This window comes from Carcharodon carcharias, chromosome 7 (genome assembly GCF_017639515.1).
Source record: "Carcharodon carcharias isolate sCarCar2 chromosome 7, sCarCar2.pri, whole genome shotgun sequence".
Classification (NCBI taxonomy): Eukaryota; Metazoa; Chordata; class Chondrichthyes; order Lamniformes; family Lamnidae; genus Carcharodon; species Carcharodon carcharias.
In genome coordinates, this window is record NC_054473.1 from 47,274,719 (window position 1) to 47,293,290 (window position 18,572).

At 39.5% G+C, this 18,572-nt stretch overlaps 1 protein-coding gene across 3 annotated transcripts in view; it reads left to right on the forward strand.

The window, feature by feature from the left end:
• Positions 1–18,572, forward strand: part of LOC121280301 (ataxin-7) — a 136,620-nt gene that overhangs the window by 85,004 nt on the left and 33,044 nt on the right. Inside the window, exon 1 of one of the 3 annotated variants that reach the window (XM_041192160.1) lies at positions 12,333–12,363. The exons of the other annotated variants lie outside the window; for them this stretch is intronic. Coding sequence (XP_041048094.1) covers positions 12,348–12,363 — 16 coding nt within the window. The 5' untranslated portion in view covers positions 12,333–12,347. Of the gene's footprint in view, positions 1–12,332; positions 12,364–18,572 lie in introns of those variants that run through there. 3 annotated transcript variants of the gene reach the window in all.

The following is an 18,572-nucleotide window of genomic DNA, read 5'->3' on the forward strand; positions in this document are numbered from 1 at the left end:
TCTTATAGTTCCACAAGCTGTAAGATTGGTCTTATTGGCAACCTTGCAGATATGATCTGAGCCATTTGCTCACCGTATAAGCTTGATGCTGAAATAGGGTGCATCAAATGGCTGCCCTGATCAGCTCATTTTGTGCTGTATGTCATGCTGGCTTATGAACGGGCCTATGGCTGTCACTTTTGGCACTGAAAAGTGCCCTGTCTATCTCTGATTACCCTGGAAGGACAAGGTATCTCAAAAATTTGAGCAACAGATGAAGCTAGCTGTTTCATGCTGCTACTGTGCAGTAACAACACGAGTAGTATTCGCCACTAACAAGATGTTGCCGTCAAGCCAAAAAGACATTCTACCTATCAGATAAAGTAAGTAATGTGGTATCAGTACTAGTATGATATTAGGTATGTAGCGCATACGTTGAGGAGACTGGCAGATTGTATCAAACAGCATGTCCCAGCCGCTGTTCGCAATGGCCAGGGTACAGACCATACCCAACCAGCCTGTGCTTACAAAATTCAAAACACAGCGCCCAGCATTAAATGTGATTCTGCGATTGGACAACATTTGCTAAATAATCCTCTGTGTTAAGAATTGTGTTGATGACCAATTTAAGATTCCATTGGGCAATGTAGCACATTTGCGTGTACTGGAAGCTCCATTTTTTCTACACAGGGCTCTGTTCTTTGCAGAAAGAAAGAACATGTACGTACATTGCACCTGTTTCAGCTAAACAAAATAAGTGACAGGCATAAGCTGACTCATTTCTCAGGGCAATGCCTTGACCAATCAAGGTCAAGCTGCCTGGTATAAATTTCAAACAATGCTTGATTGCTGACTGTCAATCACCATCAGTGGTGCATTCTCCATGGCAGTGTCACTTGCCAACCAATCAGCACTCTCTTCACATACAGTATAAATTATTGGTTTCCCCCTTTTTATATTGGTATTCTTGAGCGTATCCTGATGAGTGCAAGTCAAAAAGTTTAGACATGTCTCCCTTTTCAGCAATAACTAGGAGTTAAGCCAAAGGAGTTTAAATTTGACTTTGAGAACCAAATATAACAAAAGCTTTCCATAAAGGAGAACTGTGCCCTGACTGTTTGAATGGTGTATGTTAATTGCCCCAGGAATATCAGCGTCAAGCAATCAAATTTTCAGGTGATGCCATATTAGAAGGGGTATTGCTATCAGAAGAGGCAGCTCAGAAATTATGGAATTAGTTGGACTTTGGTCTTTGTCAGCAGAACAATGCAGGCAAGTTCAAATGTATAAAAGGTGACACCTGCTCTCTAAATGCTAATATAGGTAAAATGAAACTGGAAGATTCGTGAGAGTCTTCACACTCGAGTCATCTGGACTCGAAGCGTTAACTCTGTCCTTCTCTCCACAGATGATGTCAGACCTGATGAGTTTTTCCAGCAATTTTTGTTTTTGTTTCAATCCTTAAGTAATGCAGAAAAGCAGTTAGTAGAGCTCCCGTAGACAGAAATTGATCTCTAGTATCAGGGGTCTGAGTTTTGAAGAACTGGAAATGTTTAGACTTTTTAAGCTTAGAATTGAGGTGTGAGGGATGATGTGCTTTGCTGGAGTGGGGGTAACGTTAGTGTCTTTGTGAATGGGTGAGCCGATTGGATCAAAAGGTCTTCGACATCCTTGATTATGTTGCAAGGTACATGAGTTATAAGATTTGTAAGATTTATGTTAAACCTAGCTGTTTTATGGTGCTTAATTTGAACTAATGATGGATGCCCTGGTGACGTCTGGTACCATGACACAAACATCACTTCTTTAATGACGTGAATAAAGATTATGAATTGAGAACTACCCAGGATAACTAGCTCAATTGTAGGAATTCACTGTCATTTGCCTATCAAATTTGCTTTGCACTTAAGAAATGGAAGCATGTGGTCACATTCAAAAAGTTTATGGCTGATCATCTGCCTGTACTCTTTTGCCACCCTATCCTATGATTCCCTTAGTGTCAAAAATCTGTCAATTGCAGCCTTAAGTATATTCTTCAACTGAATATCCATATCCCAGAGGGATAGCGAATTCCAAAAATCTGTAACCATGAATGAAGAAATTTCTCCTGATTTGTCTGAAACGGCTGACCCCTTAGCTTGAGATGATGACTCCTAGTTCTAAACGCTCCACCCAGGGGAAACAGCTTCTCAGCATCAACCCTGTCAAGAATTTAATGCATTTATAATATACTATATATTTTATTATTTTAAATATCAGAGGATATAGGCTAATTTTGCTTTGTTGAAAAGAATGTTTGTAATAGTAGACTTTTATCATGTTGCTCATTATTTCAATATTGGAATTAAAGCTTTCAAAACGTGCAAATACAGCACCGGAAACAAATTAGATTGAGATTATTAAATTGAATTTTGCAGGATATTCACTAAAATCTTTTAGTTCATAATGGTAGAGCAGGATTAGCATGGAAACATATTTTCAAAGAGAATAATGCTACCCTAATTTGATAAAACCATAACTTTCTACAAGGCAGTATCTAAATGATGTAACCAGAAAAATATTGGCTGAATAATCCAATTTTTCCCCCTAAGGTAACAGCCATACAAGCTTAATATGCCTGAGAGAGCAGTGTTCGTCACATTAAACCTGCTGCTGCACCCTTAACTCGTTGCTTGGAAGACCAGAACAAATGTTGTGCTTCTGTAAATCGTTAGGAATTCATTGATCCCTTGCCTCCTCATTGGTTGGATAAATTGAGAAAACCAATAGTTTTCTCATTTGTTTGAAAAGGTGGAAGAAACAAAATAGTTTTCACTTTCTCATTCTCTCTCAATTTTCCTCTTTCATTTTCTTTTCATGTTCTATTGGGATTGTTTTCACTCTGCTCCAGATAATCTGGTAATCCAGGGTCTCAACAGATAGGATGGCCATGGCTGGGCAAGCTGCAGGAAGCTCACCAGTGATCTGATGAGCTGCACAGCTTTAGCTGGTTAAACTCCAGCAGTACCTCTGCACATTTTGCCACTCGGCAAGTGTCTTGCCAACCTGTGTCTACATTTTTGGGCTTAGGTAAGTGGTGTGTGTTTCTAAATTCTGTGCTATGTATCAAATAAGGAGAAACTTCTGTTGTGACTTAATAACTTGGTAAATTCTTAAACATATCAGACATCCAACTGACCCAAAAATTCATGTTTGAGTTTAGATGAGCTATAATAAGAAAAAGTTATTGTTCCTGAATAATTTTAACAGAAGATTAATAAGTGATGCAGCTTTGGGTAAGATGTATTTTAATGTTCTTCTTTACTATGATAGAGGGAGGCAATTTTACTACAATATATAATTCATACATTGATTATTTTAAGATATAAAAGTATTACAGGTTATGAATTAACAATTTATCACTAAATTTTATAAAGGTATTAACAGATCTCTGTCTGGCACTGCTGAGATACTGAGAGGAGATGGCAGCATTGCGGAGCTGCTGGGTGTGGGACACAAAGGGAAGCTAGTTTGTCAGAATTGAGGGATGGCAATCAGTCTGACTGGTTTGAGAGATGTCTTGACACACTGGGTGTTCTAAGTGTAACAGCACAAGAGTTTGTTGGTGGGGGGAGCCCTTTGGAAATTTCTGCGAGGTGGAGGTACCAGGATTGGTCAGTCCTCAAACAAAAAACTTGAAGGTAGGAGTTGTAGTTCCATATTTGAGTACTGTGTTTACACTGGGTCAGGGAACATTGATAAGGAGATTCCAGGGGTGTGAAAGCACAGGTGACGGTATGCTAACGTCTGAAAGCTTTAGGGAAACGTTGCTTGGGAACTCTTGGTGGGGGCATATCAGGATCTGGGAGAATCGAGGCTCTCTATTAACTCCCAAGACGCAATGCACTTTTATTGTCCTTACGGAAATTCGGTGTGTGTACAATTGCTTATGTATAGCCAAAAGAAAAAAATGTGAGAGTTACATCAGCAGATGATGCATAACCCATGTCGCTACAGTGCAACGTTCATCACAGCCAAGAAATAGAGCGATGGAAAATAGAGAAAGGGTCTTGGGGTTCAGACTTCTTCCCTGGCACAGATGCAACCAATGGATATGAAATGTGGCTATGTCCTCCAAAACGTCTCCTGTATCAGGCATTGGTGGTGTATTGAGGCAAAATGAGGTGTTTTGAGAAGCTCTCTGACCCTAGGTAGACACTACCTATGTCAGCAGACATTCGGCCATCCTTGAAATCCTGCCATTTCTCTGCTCTGGAAATCTCCAGGCCAAGGGAGACTGCCCGCTTTTGCTGACCCAACCACCCTTTGTACAAAGGTATTTTGGCCCAAAAGCCCTCTGTTGAGTGGCAATGGCTGTAGTGCAGTGACACTTGCCTCCCAGGCTACCTGGCCGCAAGCCCAGTGCCAACTGCAGAACTGATCTGTGGAAAGGGGGCATTAGAAAGATGACTGATGTGCTGATACCTCAGAGTTACAGTTGATATAACTAAGCTGAACAGGTCCACTCCCACATGACTAATTGCTGTTCCAGAGGCTTCATCCCCCTGTCCATGGGGAGCCTTCTTTTCAAATCCCCACCATCTTAAAACATTGCAAAAAAAAAAAAGGGCACAGTGGTATTGAGGGTTTGTTTGGGTGCAGTGGGTATTAAAGCCAAGAACTGATTTTAATGAGATGGAAAGGTTGCAGAGGAGAATCTGGCTGAGGTGCTCAAAACTCCCCTGGGTACTCTGCACCACAAACACTAGCTGTCATCCTAGTTCCTAGCCTGAAGATGGTATGAAGTATTTGAATACTGTAGTCTAACAGTATGTTCTTAATTTAGAATGTTTACAGTCAGTTAGGAGGCTATGTAATTCATTTCTGAAAGGTTGAGACTAAATACAAACAAGGTAATGTAGCTAATGGATTAATGGGTAATTAAATTTTGAGAACTTAAAAAAAAAACCCCTCAAAAATATTTTGCATTTTAAAAATGCATTTTCTTAAAATTGCATGACTAATTCTGGGCTTTATTTCTCCCATAACTACCACAACTTCATCTTCTCCATCAATGCGTTTTCTGAAGTAACCACTGTATATCTTATTTTTAGCTGAGGAAACTTACTCCAATTCATTATCTGGTCTGCTTTCAAGCCCTTTCAAAAACACAAGCTGCAACATTTACAAAATTTGAATCTACCACTTCGGGAAACAGTATATATTTCTCCCTTGAACACAGAAATTGCAATAGACAAATAACTATTGTAATATAATTTGAATGAAACTATTTATGTTTTTGTCGTTTTTAAACAAAAGCACTCCACATATGAAGCATCGCCTTAATAAAAAAATCTTTCTTCAGAATTTCAAAATTGTTTAAAGATCAGATTTTTTTTACAGGAAGCTTACAGAAGCTTAGCGAGGCTAACTATAAGTCACTGGGATGTCCTTGGTAGTTTGAGCACTGCATTTTGGGTCAAAATCCTGGAATTCCCTTCCTAACAGCATTGTGGGTGTTCCTACACCACATGGACTTCAGCGGTTCAAGAAGGCAGCTCACCATCACCTTCTCAAGGGCAATTAGGGATAGGCAATAAATGCTGGCCCAGCCAGAGAAGCCCACATCCCATGAACAAATATTTTAAAAAAAAACTGCATGTGCTCAGAATGCAGGAATTGCTTCCAATAAATAAAACCACAGCTCTGGGCAAAGTCCAAGCCAAAGTTTTCGAAACAATCTGAACCCTTCAGGTAAAACTGTAATGAAGGTACTTTAAGATAAAGGACAGTTCCGTGCATAAGTACAGTAGTGTTATTGTGAAACATGCAATTATTTTTATTTCAGACACACATTTCAATTACTGAGGGGAACAAATGGCAGACAAAAATTATTTTGATCTTGTGATCTGATAGATTTGAAGTCTTGTCCTGTAACCTTCCACACACACACACACACACACACACCCCCACCCCCATTCGTTTGTCATCTCAGTAAACAAAAATCATTAATCATAGAGTTGTACTCAACTCCCCTCTAAACCTCCTGCCCCTTCCGTTAAGTTTATGCCCCTGGTTATTGACACCTCTGCTAAGGGAAAAAAGGAGTTAGTGTCCTGATGGAAAGAGGGCAGTCAGCAAAGTGATGAAAACCATAATACTAATAAGCTTGAAGCTGAGGATAAGCAGGTTTTTCTTTGACAAACCTAACTGGACTAGCCACACATATACTGTAGTTACAGGCTGGGAATTCTGTGGCAAGTAACCATCTGCCTGTCGTCCATCTACAAGGCACAAGTCAGAAATGTGATGGAATGCATTCCAGTAGCCTGATTGAGTGCAGCTCCAACAATGCTCAGGAAGATTAATACTATCCAGGACTAAGCAGCTTGTTTGACACCCCATCCACCACTTAAACATTCACTCCTTCCACCATCAGTGCACCATGGCAGCAGTGAGTACCATCTACACGATGCACTGCAGCAACATGCCAAGGTTTTTTTGACAGTACCTTCCAAACCTGTGACCTCGACTGCCTGGAATGACGAGGGCAGCAGGCACTTTGGAACACCACCATAACCTGCAGATTCCTCTCCAAGTCACGCATCCTGATTTGGAAATATATCACTGTTCCTTCATTATTGTACCATTATTTAAAAATGGTGCGAGGGATAGGTCAGAAAATTGTAGGCTGGTCAGTCTGACTTTGGTGGTGGGTAAATTATTGGAAACCGTTCTGAGGGACAGGATAAACTGTCACTTAGGCACGGATTGATCAGGGATAGTCAGCAAAGTTTTGTTAGGGGAAGATCATATCTTACTAACTTAATAGAATATTTTGAGGAAATAACAAGGAAGATTGATGAGGGTAGTGTAGTAGATGTTGTTTACATTGGATTTCAGTAAGCACTTGACAAGGTCTCACATGGCAGACTGGTCAGGAAAGTGAGATCTCATGGGATACAGGGAAGGTGGCAGTTTGGATCCAAAATTGGGAAACAAACAGTAATGATCGATATGTTTTTGCGAATGGAAAATGGTTTCTAGTGGTGTTCCACAGGGTTCAGTGTTGGGGCCCTTACTGTTTGTTGAATATATTAATGATTTGGACTTCAAGGTGGGAGACACGATTGAGAAATTTGCAGATGATACAAAAGTTGGCCATGTGGTTGATAGTGAAGAGGATAGCTGTTGACTCCAGAATGTTATCAATGGTTTGGTTTGAGTGGGCAGAGAAGTGGCAGATGGAATTCAATCTGGAAAGTGTGAGGTAATGCATTTGGGGAGGGCAAACAAAGCAAGGGAATACTCAATAAACTGGAAGTTATTGAGAGGGGTTGAGGAAGTGAGACACCTTGGAGTGCATGTCCACAGGCCCTTGAAGGTGGTAGGACAGGTGGACAAGGTGGTCAAGAAATAATATGGAATGCTTTATTTTATTGGGCAAGGTATTGAATACAAAAGCAGGGATATAATGCTGGAATTGTATAAAATGCTGGTGAGGCCACAGCTGAAATTTTGTGTACAGACCTGGTCACCACGTTACAGAAAGAACATAATTGTTCTGGAGAGAGTGCAGAGGAGATTTACAAGAATGTTGCCAGGACTTGAAAATTGCAGCTATGAGAAGAGATAGGCTGGGGTTGTTTTCTTTAGAACAGAGGAAGCTGTGGGGCGACCTAATTGAGGTGTACAAAATCATAAGGAGCCCAGATAGGGCAGGCAGGAAAGACCTGTTTTCCCCTAGCTGAGGGGTCAGTTACCAGGGGGCATTAATTTAAGCTGATTGGTAGAAGGATTAGAGAGGACATGAAAAGGTTTTTCGCCCAGAGAGCGGTGGCCATCTGGAATTCACTGCATAAGTTGGTGGTTGAGGTTGAAACGCTCAAGTCATTTGAAGTTACCTAGATCGGCACCTGAAGTGCTGTAACCTGCAAGGCTACGGACCAGGTGCTGGAAAATGGAATTAAAATGAGCGGCTCGATTCTTTTCTCTTTTTGACTGGCACAGACACAATGAGCTGAATGGCCTCTTTTTGCACTGTGACTTTTCTATGGTTCTATGTTGCTGGGTCAAAATTCTGGAACTCTGTTCCTAACAGCAGTATTAGCGGTATCTTCACCAGACACACTGTGGTTCAAGAAGATGGCCCATTACTACCTTCAAGCAGATTGGGCAATAAATGCTGGGCTTGCCAGCAGTGATTCATCCTATGAATGAATTAAAACATTTATTTTTGGCTATTTTCTCCCTTCTTTTGCAAGGGGAGATATGCATAACATGAAATAAAAACAGAAAATACTAGAAAGACTCAGCAGGTCTGGCAGCATCTGTGGAGAGAGAAAGAGAGTTGACATTTCGAGTCTGTATGACTCGTCATAGCTCTGAAGAAGAGTCATATGGATTCGAAACGCTAACTCTGTTTTTCCACAGATGCTGTCAGACCTATGTCAAGTAAAAGTACAATTGTCATTACTTTTAAGTGAATTCCTAGGCAAGCTAAATTGACTCAAAACAAAAAATTCCATCGCATCTGATAGTATCAGTCAGCACTTGGATAAATGCTAATGAGATCTGTAAAGCCACAGTACCATAGTAGTTACGTTATTGGACTGGTAATCTAGAACTCTGGACAAATGATCCAGAGATGTGAGTTCACATCTCAACACAGCAGCTGGGGAATTTTAATTTAATGAACCAAACAAATTTAGAACAAAAAAAGCTGCTATGGTGACCATGAAACAACCGCATTGCTGTATAAACCTACCTGCTTCTAATGTCCTTTAGGGGAGGAAATTTGATGTTCTTACTTGACTATTTATGACTTCAGACCCATAGCAATGCTGTTGACTTTTATCTGTGTTCTGAAATGGACCAGAAAACCTCGGTTTTGTTCAGGTGACCCACCGCCACCACCTTGAGGACAATTAGAGATGGACAGTAAGTGCTGGCTTTGCCAGAGACGTCCACATCCTGTGAACGAATAGTAAAAAAAAATCGAGGTAATTAATGGACACTGGGAAAGCACCAGTAGATGAACAATTGCCTGATTTGCCCATATTCAAATAACAAGCCACAATACGCATACACTGCAGACCCATTCGTCTTCCCTCCATTCCATGTAAAATTGAGAACCATTTGTGCAATAATAAATTAATCAACGGCAGTATGGATTTTTAACTGGCAGATCCTGCCTAACCAACCTTTCCCACTTTGAGGAAATTACAACCCAGCTGACTTGTGATCAGCCCTATGATATGGTATGTTTCAAAATCCGAAAGGATTTTGACAAAGTTCCATTTTAAAGTTCATTAAACTTTTGGCTTTGGAGTTTCAGGATAAACCATGGAAATGAGTATGAAATTGGCTGGAGCAAAGGAAATGGAGGGCTTGGTGTCATGCTGGTGGTGGGTGGAGGTACCCCTGAAATGAGGGATGAAGAACATGGTTGGGCCATTACTTTTTCTAATGTACAAAAACGACCTAGAGTCAGAAATTCTATGTAAAGTGGTCAAATTTGCATGTGGCACCAAATTAGGTGAGGAGTGGAATCAGGATGCAGCTTGAATTGCAGGAAACAGTTACCATTTCTTCAGAATTTCAGTAATCAAGGTCTTGGGCAATTATGAAAGCAAAAACCCAGATTCAACTAATTGGATGTTACAATGAATGATGGTGGGGTGGGTTGAGTCATTTTAATTCCTTGCCAAACTAAATAAGATGGGCTGAATGGCTTTCTTCATTCACAATTACCTTAATCATGGTAGTGATAAAAATGTGTTTGCCATGAAAGCTCTAGGATTAGATGTGTACAAATTATTTTTTGCATGTCTTTTTTAAATGGTTGGTGATTTTTTTATATATAAAGTGTATGATTTTGCTTCCTTATTGAATCTGCGGGAGCTTGAAGTACGGAACAAAACCAGAAAGTACAAAATCCCCAAGACTAGTAGAGCTTTCTACTTTTGTACTGATATCTGTAGTTGTCTTTAATTTGCTAATTTTAGTAATTGGAATTACTATTTATTTGGAATTTTCCAGAAAATTAGGTTATTCCGTCTATCTAGGAGAACTGAAATTTAAGAATTGATTGCCTTTCCTTTCAATTTTTGGCATTTCAGTTATCAAAATATTTACCTTATGATGTCGTCCTTACTGCTTTGAGAGATTTTCCTGCCTTCCTAATTCTTTTCGGAAATTGATACAATTCAATCTTTTTCATCATTCACCAGCATCTTTACGTTTTTATGTGTTTTAAGGCACCCTTGGATAAAGCTCAGTTTCAGTTGAATATTGGAAGACCAAAGCTATAGACTTTGGCCCCACCACAAATTCCATAAGCTGGTTGCTGATTCTACACCCTTCCCCAGCTGTTGTCTGAGGTTGAACCAGACCGTTCTCAATCTTGGCACCTTTTTTGACCTGAGCTGAGCTTCTGACTGGCATCCTTTCTATTGAAAAACAGCTGCCAAGTTCCACTTCAAACATTGCCCAACTCATCTCTTCCTTAGCCCAACTTCTGTTGAAACCCTCATCCATGCTTTTGTGATCTTCAGCCTCGACGATTCCAATTCACTTGTGGCTGAAGCCTTCACTTTCCATAAACTTTGTCTCATCCAAACATCCTGTGTCCGTATCCTATCCAGCATCAGGCCCCACTCGGTCATCACCATGTGCTTACTGACCTACATTGGCTCTTGTTCCCCCAGTGCCTCAAATTTGAAATTCTTATCCTTTGCATTTAAATCCTTTAATGGTCTCGCCCTTTTCTATCTTTGTAACCTCCTCCAGATCTATAACCTTCAGGGAACTCTCACATCCTTTGATTCTGAACTCAGATTTCCCCATTCCCCCACCACCTCCTTAGGCAGACCCTCAAAATAGAGGATGACTTGCTTCAACTCCGGTTCATTTGGTTCTGAGATGGCAGGTAAGCCCAATGCACAATCTACAGACTCTGCCAAATGTGTGGCAGCTTGTGCTGGAAGGGTCAGGCAGATGAAGTGTTTGGAGGTTTGTGAGCTCTTTCCAATGCTTTGACTTCAATTCTGCGTGTTCCCAGCAAGGTCTTTCGATATGTTCGGTGCCTTGCTGAGTAAACCACCTCCATTTTGGTCAGTCATAAGCCAGGAGCTCCCATGAGTCAGCAGGGATGCTTTGAGGACATTGCTAAAGTGTTACTGCCCTCCTGGGAGTCTCTTGCCGTAACAGAGTTCCAAGTAGAACAGTTCGCTCACCCCTTCACTCCATTGGCAGTTCTATTTTGCACCAAGTAAGCCTTAATGCTCTAGAATTCCCACCTTAGAACTCTCCTCTCAGATGCTTCTTAAAAGCCTTTCAGAAAAGCCACCTCTTTGACCAAGCTTTTAGTCAGCCCTTCTATAACTTTGATTTTGACAATTCTTTCACTTGGCATTGATTTTCTTTTATCAGATTCTGTTTCCATAGTGTTGAGGGACATTTTTCTACTTTACATCAATGGCAGATTGACTGTAATTATGGAATTTGCTTGAAAGGCTTGCTAAACTGAATTGTTAGTCATTTACTGAGCATACTTTAATCTAGTCAGTGACAATACCTTTGCATTATTGTGGGGTTTGGAGAGTAATAAGTTCCCATTGCTGGCATCAGTTTTATCTTTTGTTAATTGATAGAAACTGACTGAAGGAAACAAAAGGATGTTAATACTAAAACAAACAGAAAACTGGAAACACTTATGATCAGGCAGCATCTGTAGAGAGAACAAGACAAGTTAATTGTATTTGTTTTTCCTGTTAAAATTTATTTTTAGAAAATGATGCTTGGCAGATTCCTCCCATATGTTCAATCTAATTTTTCAGGGATCTGGCGTGCTTTCAGGGATTTATTTGGTTTCATGGCAGTTTATTTTGTATCTTGCATAGCACTGTAACCAGTGATCATTTCCTCTTCACTGCAGGAACGAAGGAGACCATTAGTGTCAGTAGTCTAGCAATTCACAAATGATCTTTTCTCAGCAGTAAACTACTCTAGGTAATTTGAAATTAGATGATGAAGCTTCATTTAACAAGTTACTTCAGTACAGGCAGTTCGTCCAACAGGGACCTGTGATATGACCATATAAGAGAACATTGGATACTTCTGATTTGTATCTATCTTCCAGGACCTTTGTATTTCAAGCATTCTACTGTTAACAAGTGCGAGTTACATAATCCCAAATGTAATGTCTGTTGATGGGCGACTGATGTGAGGCCTCCACACTAGCTCGATATCAAAGTGGAAGCAAATGGGAATTAATAAAAGAGACTCCTCTAATCGGCTTCTACTTTTTAACGCTGGGCCGTAGGCTGTAGTTGGAGTTTCTTATGTAGCTTTCAATGAAAGGAGTTTGGCAGAACGCCCAGATCTGCATGGAGTTTGCAGAAGGTTAGTGTAGGCTACTTTACTGTCACTGCATGAAGCTAAAGCGGTCGTGTTCTGTTATCTGTTACCGAGACTAATCTGCAGCTGAATGTTGTTGAAGTTCCTCTTAACAGCCTAAGTAGAATAAGTGAATCAAAGTAGATCATCTCAAAATGAGGGATTAACTGCTGTGGCCAATCTTGCATATAAGCTACTCTGAAATGTTATTTGAGTACTTCTGGCAAAAGCGGATGGAGCAAAGCTTGAGCTGTGCCAGAGTGCTGAGGTTTGCACTGATAAATAAACCTCTCGCTTTCAGTGCTGCAAACCATTACCTGTGTAGGATCAAGCAAGCTAATGCAATTACTTATATCAGTGAAATTCTAATGAGTGGAATTGTAGATATTTGGTCTCTTTTAGAGCCCTTTTAAGGCAGTGATAACTGTGGCTTCATGACACAGGAAATACTATGAACACACAGGAAGGTTTGCTTACAGGCTGTTCACTTCCCTTCTGATGTGAGCTGTCCAGTTATTGTGTGTTATGTTTTGTTTTTCTTTGTTCTTTGGAAATTGCCTTTGCAATACGAATGTGTAAATTTGAATACATACTGCGAGGGCCAATAACTTTCAAATTGTGTTCTTATAATTTTCAGCAAATATTGTACCCATATGAGTTGCTGAAACAATCAGAGTCCTTATAAAGGCGAGGAAGTTTAAGGCAAGTCTTTCTGACCATATTTGCATTTTTCCTGCCCGTCTCCTGACTGCAGATCTGTAGTTTGAGAACTGGTGTTAATGTCATTAGTTCTATCTGGTTATTTACAAATTAATGTATTGATATAAATGGAATTTGGAGGACCTTCTGCTTTTAACTTCTACAAGACTTGCTCTGGATACTTGTTTCATTCAGAACTGCACAGTATTATACCGAATGATAACAAATGTCATCTCAGTTGATAAGGCTCTTGCTTCTGAGTGGCAAAGTTATGTATTCAAGTCTTACTCTGACTTTTCATTAGATTGGTGTGTCTGCATGATGCATTGTCAGAGATACTGTCTTTCAGCGAAGGCATATTGACATCTTATCCATCTTTTCTGGTGGGATAGGTGGGTATTACAGGCTTCGTGAAAGTATTCAAAGAGGAACATAGAGCTCTCCCAATATTAATCCTTCTGACAACATTTATCGTGTTGTGGTTTGTTAATTTTGCTGTGTGGGATCTTGTGGTTGGAGGTTTTGTGCATGTAAGTCACCATAGTACTAAAAGAGTTGTAAAACAAGGTTTTAACTCCCCTAAGGTAGTCAGATGTAAGACCGATGTTTGTCGTCAATAAGGGGGATGTAGCTCCAAATCACTTCAAGAACTGTTAAGTTAATCAGCTTGTTAGAGGTGACCCCATTCTTAAAAGATGCATTGTACTGTGCATGTTGGTGTTCTCTCATATATATTAAAGCCAACAATTTGCTTTAACATTAAAACTAGAAAACTTGGAATCCAAATTCTATAATAATTGGGAACATTAATTAGTAAACAATGAAGATCATTGGATATAATTTTAACTATTTCTTGATACTATTAGTTTTTTTTGGCAACACTTGAATGACTAGGAGTTTGACTATTCGATGTATCCAGCAGAAGGCTAACTGAAAGGACAGTTGGATGTCTTTAGTTTCTATATTGAAGAACAGATATTTCACCAGATAGATTGGTGGGTCAAAATCTCCCACTCAGAATTCCTTTTGCTTGCTCATGCGCTTATTTTGTGCTCCTGCCATCTTGTGTAGGGGTACTCTTGAGTGTCTCATGTTTTATTTCATTTTCAGGATGTGCATGTTAATTGGCAAACTTGGCATTTATTGCCAATCCCTAGTTGCCTTGAGTTTGATGTAGCAGTTCATGGAATTCCCGTTCACGGAATTGGGAAATATTGGCCTTGGGTTATGCAGAATACAAGGGTTAAACTATGACAACAGGTTGCGTACATTAGGCTTGTATTCCTTTGGATGTAAATGTTTAGAAGGTGATATGATGAAATTTTTAAAGATGGATTGAAGAGTTTGATAAGGTAGGCAGAAGCTATTTCCTCTGGTAGGGGGCCCAGAACAAGGGGTGTAACCTTAAAATTAGAACTACACCTTTCAAGGTTGACACCAGAAAACATTTCTTCAGACACAGGGTGGTAGAAATCTGGAACATTCTATTCCTGCTGTTGAAACCCTCATTCATACCTTCATTACCTTTTGATTCAACTATTGCAATGCACTCCTGGCTGATCTCCCACATTCTACCCTCTGTAAACTTGAGGTCATCCAAAATACGTTGCCCAGGTCTCAACTTACAGCAAGCCTTGTCCCCTATCACCAATGTGCTTGCTGACCTACACTGGCTCCCGGTTAAGCAATGTCTTGATTTTAAAATGCTTGTCATTGCTTTCAAATCCCTCCATAGCCTAGCCCCTCCCTATCTCTGTAATCTCCTTCAGCCCCAAACTCTCCAAGATATTTGCGCTCCCCTAATTCTGGCCCCTTGTGCATTCCCAATCATAATTACTCCACCATTGCTGGCTGTGCCTTCAGTTGTCTAGGCCCCCAAGCTCTGGAATTCTCTCCTTACGCCTCTCTGCCCCACTACCTCACTTTCCACCTTTAAGGCACTTCTTAAAACCTCCTACTTTGACCAAGTTTTGGGTTATCTGACCTAATGCCTCCATTTGTGGCTCAGTGTCATGTTTATTTTATAACACTGCTGTGAAGCATCTTGGGACATTTCATTGTTAAAGGCGCTTGTTATTTTTGTTGTTGTAATAGAGGCTAGGTCAATTGAAAATTTCAAAACTGAGATTGATAGTTCTTGCTCTTGCGCAGTCATCGTTTCCTCACTGTCCATATGCGTTATGCAGCTTTTGTGTGCTGGGCTTCAGAATGGTAGTCCTTCCAGAGCTGAACACAGATGTACTCTCATTACCAGTTCCATTTTGATTGAGTCACTAGGTAAAAAGGACAAACTTGTGTTAATTTATCACCTGTATTATCTTCAGGGCAAACCAAGAATTTCACAGCCATTTTATTGCTTTTACATTTGCACACGGCAAGGTCCTACAAACAAGCATGAGAGAAATGCCCAGTTAATATGTATTGATGGTGGTGGATGAGAGGATGCTAGAAGAACACCCTCCTTCAGATGGTGTCATAAACACTTGCTGAATTTTCAATTTGGTTTTGAGACAGAAACATCACAGCAAACATACTCCCCGATGTATCTTGTTCATCGGACACCAGTCTTTGGATGCCTGTTAGATGGAAATAGGGAAAACACACCCATTTTTCTGTTATGCAGTACAATGGCATCAATTTATTGGCAGCAATAAAAGATGATAGACTCTCTAGCTGCCAGTAACTCAAAATTGACATTGATTTGCAGCTGTTTCCTGTAAACACTATTTTTGAAGGATATAATCAAAACTCTCTCGTCCCCACTCTCTCTTTCCTCCCCCCTTCCCCCAAAACCAAACCCCTTTAAAACAAAATACTTTCACTGGGGGGAAAAAGATCCAAACAACCAGAGGCTTTCCGAGAATCCAAGTCCCTGCTCTGGCAGCATTCCACAGTGAGGAAATAAATTGCTACATCAAGCACTGTTGTGAAATGTGGAATTAGTTTTAAGGTTACAGCTGTAACATTTTCTACTTGCTCATCCAAAGTACTATTTGTGCTTTGATTGTTCTTCAGGAAAGTTTTGATATTTCAAGGCAACACCTTTTCAGAAATGGTAGCAGTGGTTTTATGAGGCACAATGTCATAAGTAATAGCAATAAATTGAACGGGTTTGAATCATGCTCTACTATTTTAAGGTGAATAGGAATCTACTGGATTGTGGCTTACTGATTATACTGCTGTCAAATCTGTTCAGTTGTGGGTGTGAAAGTTTTTATTTTATTCCTGGTTTTTGGAAATGTTTTTTGTTGAATTCTCTTTGTTTTGGTGACTGGCCAGTTCTTTTATGACCAAAACTCTAATTCTGTGAACCTCTATGCAGTCAGTGGAACCTTGCTGGGGGTGAGAGTTTTATGGCAAAGAAACATAGTAAGCAAAGAGAGGCTGCACTTGTGGGCAGTGCCAGTCTCCCTGTAATTTGCTAATTTTATTCCATCAGGTCCTATGCTGATTTGTATGTTGTTAGAGTCAACTATGCTGGACTCGGCATATCCATTTAAAGTTTTGTTTCTCCATCAAGTATTGATATTTAGTAGCATTTCTCTTGCAAAATTAGTTCTTATTGCTGTGGAAGCAGCTATTTGTGGATAAAAGTATTTTTTTTTACAAGATTGCAGCAGCATTGTCTGCTACTGTATTTGAAATTGGAGCAAATGCAAGTTCGAGACGAGGATCGAAGGTTCCCATACATTTAGTGTCCTCGTGGCCTAATAGTCTTCCTCATCTAAACTTAAAGTCAGGTATACTTGGTTGTACAGGTAGTGTAGTGGTTTTCATACTGGACAACGATCCAGAGGTCAAGCATTCAGATCCCACCATGGCAAATTGTGGAATTGAATTCAATAAATCTGGTAATTTGTGGGAAAGCAAGGGAGGAAAATTACCATGGATGCTGTCAGTCAAAAATGGGCAGTAAATATGGCTTGACCAGTTTTGCCTTTTTTTAAACTAATAAGTTGAAGGATTTGTATGCCATTTATATATAAACCTAGGTTTTCAGCCTTCTGAGCTAAAACAAGTATGAGATGATGAAATTGATGATAACATGGGAAAAATATATTTCTATCAGCTATTGACTAAATATCACGTAGTGGGCCTTTCAGGGTGCCACTCCATGGTATCTATGATTAGGCTCCTGACTATTGATGCTAGGGCTAGCTACATTTGGATTGGATCATTCAGGAGGAAACATTAGATGTTTATTAGTGGGTAGTCTGCAGTTGGTTGACCTATCCTCTTAAGCATGCAGCTGTGTTACTCTGCCCAAAAAGTTGCTTCAGTTTTAAATTGGTGCTTTTTATTTTGCTTAGCATGTTTTCCGATGTACACTGTACTTGTATAATGCTGGTTTAAAGCATATCACTCTTTCATTAAAAACTTCAGTTAAATGCCTTTCTTTAATTGTATGACTTCTTGGGGAAGTTTTTCCAAATGTTTAGTGTTGGAACCCCATATTGAAAATGTAATAGGGATATTTTTGGATTTTCCACCTAATTTTTGTTGCAAAAGATCCATTTTTAGCTTTTCAAGTTTTCACAAAGTAATAATAGCTTCAGTGTATGTCAATCTTTGTGGCACTCTACCCTTGTATTCAAAGTACTTTCTGTCATTGGAAACTTAACCCTCTGATCTTCATCTGTGTGCAAACTTAAGGCAAAGCAAGATCTGGTAAAGAATAGAATGAAGGTGTGGACTGACAAAAAGCAATAAAATGATTGAATGCAAGAGAAAGTTAAGGAGCATTAAATGAACAGATTGGAATGCAAGGGGAAGATGTGAAGGGATCAAGCAAAGGTGATCCATATTGTGATTAATGTGTTCTGAAGATGTTTAAAATGAAACAGAAAAGTGTATTCAGGGCACTAGACATTTTGTGATCCAGAAAATGAACTCCATAAAATGTTAATGTATGATCCTGACATAGTTTTATGTGTTTTTTTTAGAACTACATGTCTTCATATCCATTATTCTGTCTGCAGTGATTTATGGTTTTGGAAATGTTTTAGATTGCAGGGTCACTAATCAGTCTAAAGCTCTTCCTGGTTTTAATGGTTGGGAAAATAGGCAAAGTTGATCTTGTCAATCTTCCTAGTTTTACTTCTGGTTTTAGGGATTGCCACAATTTAGAACCAAATTTCAGCAATGAAAATCAGATGTTCTTTTGAGCATTTAAGTAAGGATGAGAACCGGAAATTAGAGGATACCTAAGTAATATTTTCCCACCTATTTGGGGGTGGGATGATTTTAAAATAATTTTAGATTATGCAGTACTTACAGTTTTTGAAAAAATGGAAAACGTTGGAGTAGGAGAGAATTAGGTGAAACACTGAGCAGTATTAAAGTTTTTTTTGAAGATGAAATTGTGTTGGGTTGAGTTAATAATGCATCTGCTACTGATACTTAGGTGTAATTTTTAAAAATCCACTTTCCAAAAACGCAACTAGTAAACTCTGGGAGTACAGAAGTGTCTTGAATGTAAACTGCTTTTTTAATGGTTAATTTTCTTTTTGCAATTA